The sequence below is a fragment of the Gossypium hirsutum genome, chromosome D05 (genome assembly GCF_007990345.1).
Source record: "Gossypium hirsutum isolate 1008001.06 chromosome D05, Gossypium_hirsutum_v2.1, whole genome shotgun sequence".
Lineage (NCBI taxonomy): Eukaryota > Viridiplantae > Streptophyta > Magnoliopsida > Malvales > Malvaceae > Gossypium > Gossypium hirsutum.
The window spans coordinates 9,222,813-9,224,878 of record NC_053441.1 but is presented as its reverse complement, the minus strand read 5'-3'; the positions used below and the strand labels follow the sequence as shown (position 1 = coordinate 9,224,878).

Here is a 2,066-nt window from a genome sequence, read left to right as displayed (position 1 = left end):
TAAAATTTTAGAAATACACTGGCGCGACCTAGGAGGAGTGGGCCGAAAGTATAAAATGATAGCCTCATCCAAACGTAACACCAGAAAGTATAAAAAAATTGCCCAAAAGAGAAAAGATTGAAAAGCAAGATGGGTGAGTGAACCTACTTACCTCTGGCCTGCAATACAAAAAAACTACCCACTACGTAAATCTAAAGCCCCATAATATAATCTACTTGAAGCAAAAAGCTATATAGTCTAGATATCCTACGGGTCCATAATATAAGAGAAAGATCCAAGCATATTCAGACCTTAGGCAGTAATAGTAAACATGGATAGATTAAATTCATCGTGACACTGAAACAAATCATTACTAATATATGTTGTTACAATGCTCTGCTCCTCAACACACAAATTAATTAGTAAAGAAATGAAAATAGACTACCAATTCTACAAGGCTACACAATTTTTGAAGCTGGTGAAGCCACCATCGACCACAAGGTTATGACCACTTATGTACCTGGATTCTTCACTAGCCATATAAAGAGCAGCCTCAGCCACGTCTTTGGCTTTGAGAGTCACACCCTTTAGATTGGCTAATCCTCTCACAAATTCCTCCATCTCCTCCGCTTCCAAATCCGTGCACTCTTCATGATCCACTTGATCACTACTTCTCCATGCATTGATGAGCATGGATGTGGCCACCCCAAAGGGCGATATGCAGTTCACCCTGATGCCATACTGCCCTAACTCGCAAGCAGTGTTCTTCGTAAGCCCTATAATGGCATGTTTTGAGGCCGTGTAAGCATGAGGTCCAAGCCCTCCCATGCAACCTGCTACACTTGCCATGGAAATTATGCAACCACTTCTTCTTGGCATCATCACTTTTGCTGCGTGCTTCATTCCAAGTGCCACTCCTCTCACATTCACTTGCATTACTCGGTCAAACTCACCAGCATCAAAATCAATGATGCTTTTCCTCTTGGATTGGTTCCCAAGAACTCCAGCGTTGTTGACCAGAATGTCCAGTTTCCCATAAAATGAAATTGTTCTATTTATCAACATTTCTACGTCCTCTTCTGAGCTTACATCACAATGTACATAAACTGCTGAAGGTGCCAATGAGTTTGCTAAGGCAATGCCAGCTGCATCCGCAATATCAGCAATCACAGCTTTGGCTCCGTGCTTCACGAAAACTCTAACCGTGGCTTCGCCAATCCCTCTGGCGCCGCCTGTTATGATCGCTACTTTTTCCTCAAGCCTGAAAATGCAACAAACTTTGGGTAAGCTACTGAATTCTAGAAATGAATGACTCCTGCTTGTCCAAAATATTTCAACATATGTTTCTCCAGTACATTCAATGTCTAAAACAGACAAAAGTCGATAAATAGTATATGGTTGAGAAAATGAAGCATCGAAGGTGATACCTCCTTAGTGAGAGTAACTGAGTGGTGGTATTTTTATCTACAAGATCAACTCCCTGAATCATTTTCTGAGGTGTAACTTGAGCAGGCATTGTTGATACAACATAGAGCAAACAAAAGAGGGATGGAAGGGATGATATGAAGAGAGAGGCAAAGATGAAAAGAAGGGATACTCTATATGATATATATACAGAAATAAAGCTAGTATGTAGCTTACTTTATCAGTAAGGCCTCCTGAAGTGCCTTGCAAATTCTAATTCCAGCCCTCTATAGTACCCAATTTTTCTTTGTAAAAAATTAAGGAAAGAAAGACAAAGAAAAAGGATAGTAATTTGACAACAATAACCCTCCTTTATTTAGATGGTTTGAGCGAAGGGAATGGATATTGAATTAGATGGATATTTTTGAAGGTAGGTAGTTGGGAATGAAGGGATTAAATAGTAGTAAATCTATTCATATACATGACTCGGACATTGTATTGGTAATCCTAAAGAAGAAAGACAGGTTTTATGGTCATGGATTTGACGCATGGAAAATCATAGAGTATACGGCATGAACGGCGATAAGCGTTTAAGTTTCGTTTATCCTACTCCTAACTAAGAAGGATATCCGTGTAGAGAAAGGACACTTTCATTCTTTCTTTCCAATTTTTTTTTGTTTACT

The 2,066-nt window shown here is 39.5% G+C and overlaps 1 protein-coding gene across 2 annotated transcripts; it reads right to left on the bottom strand.

Annotated features, from left to right (window-relative positions):
* Window positions 1-291: 291 nt before the first annotated feature.
* Window positions 292-1,816, bottom strand: LOC107906301 (short-chain dehydrogenase reductase 2a). 2 transcript variants are annotated; one of them, XM_016833263.2, is made up of 3 exons: window positions 1,407-1,816; window positions 801-1,240; window positions 292-755 (listed from the first exon to the last, which is right to left on the bottom strand). In XM_016833263.2, exons 1-3 carry the CDS (start codon window positions 1,493-1,495, stop codon window positions 430-432), a joined length of 855 nt encoding a protein of 284 aa, XP_016688752.2. In that variant the 5' UTR covers window positions 1,496-1,816; the 3' UTR covers window positions 292-429. The 2 variants fall into 2 exon arrangements, with proteins under 2 accessions (XP_016688752.2, XP_016688751.2); XM_016833262.2 differs by having other exon boundaries at window positions 292-1,240; window positions 1,407-1,814.
* Between the last annotated feature and the right edge of the window lie 250 nt (window positions 1,817-2,066).

Coding starts and splice junctions, on each gene's coding strand:
- LOC107906301 (XM_016833262.2), bottom strand. CDS start 1,495: ATGCCTGCTCAAGTTACACCTCAGAAAATGATTCAGGGAGTTGATCTT. Junction 1,241..1,406: donor CAGTTACTCTCACTAAGGAG/GTATCACCTTCG, acceptor TTGCATTTTCAG/GCTTGAGGAAAAAGTAGCGA.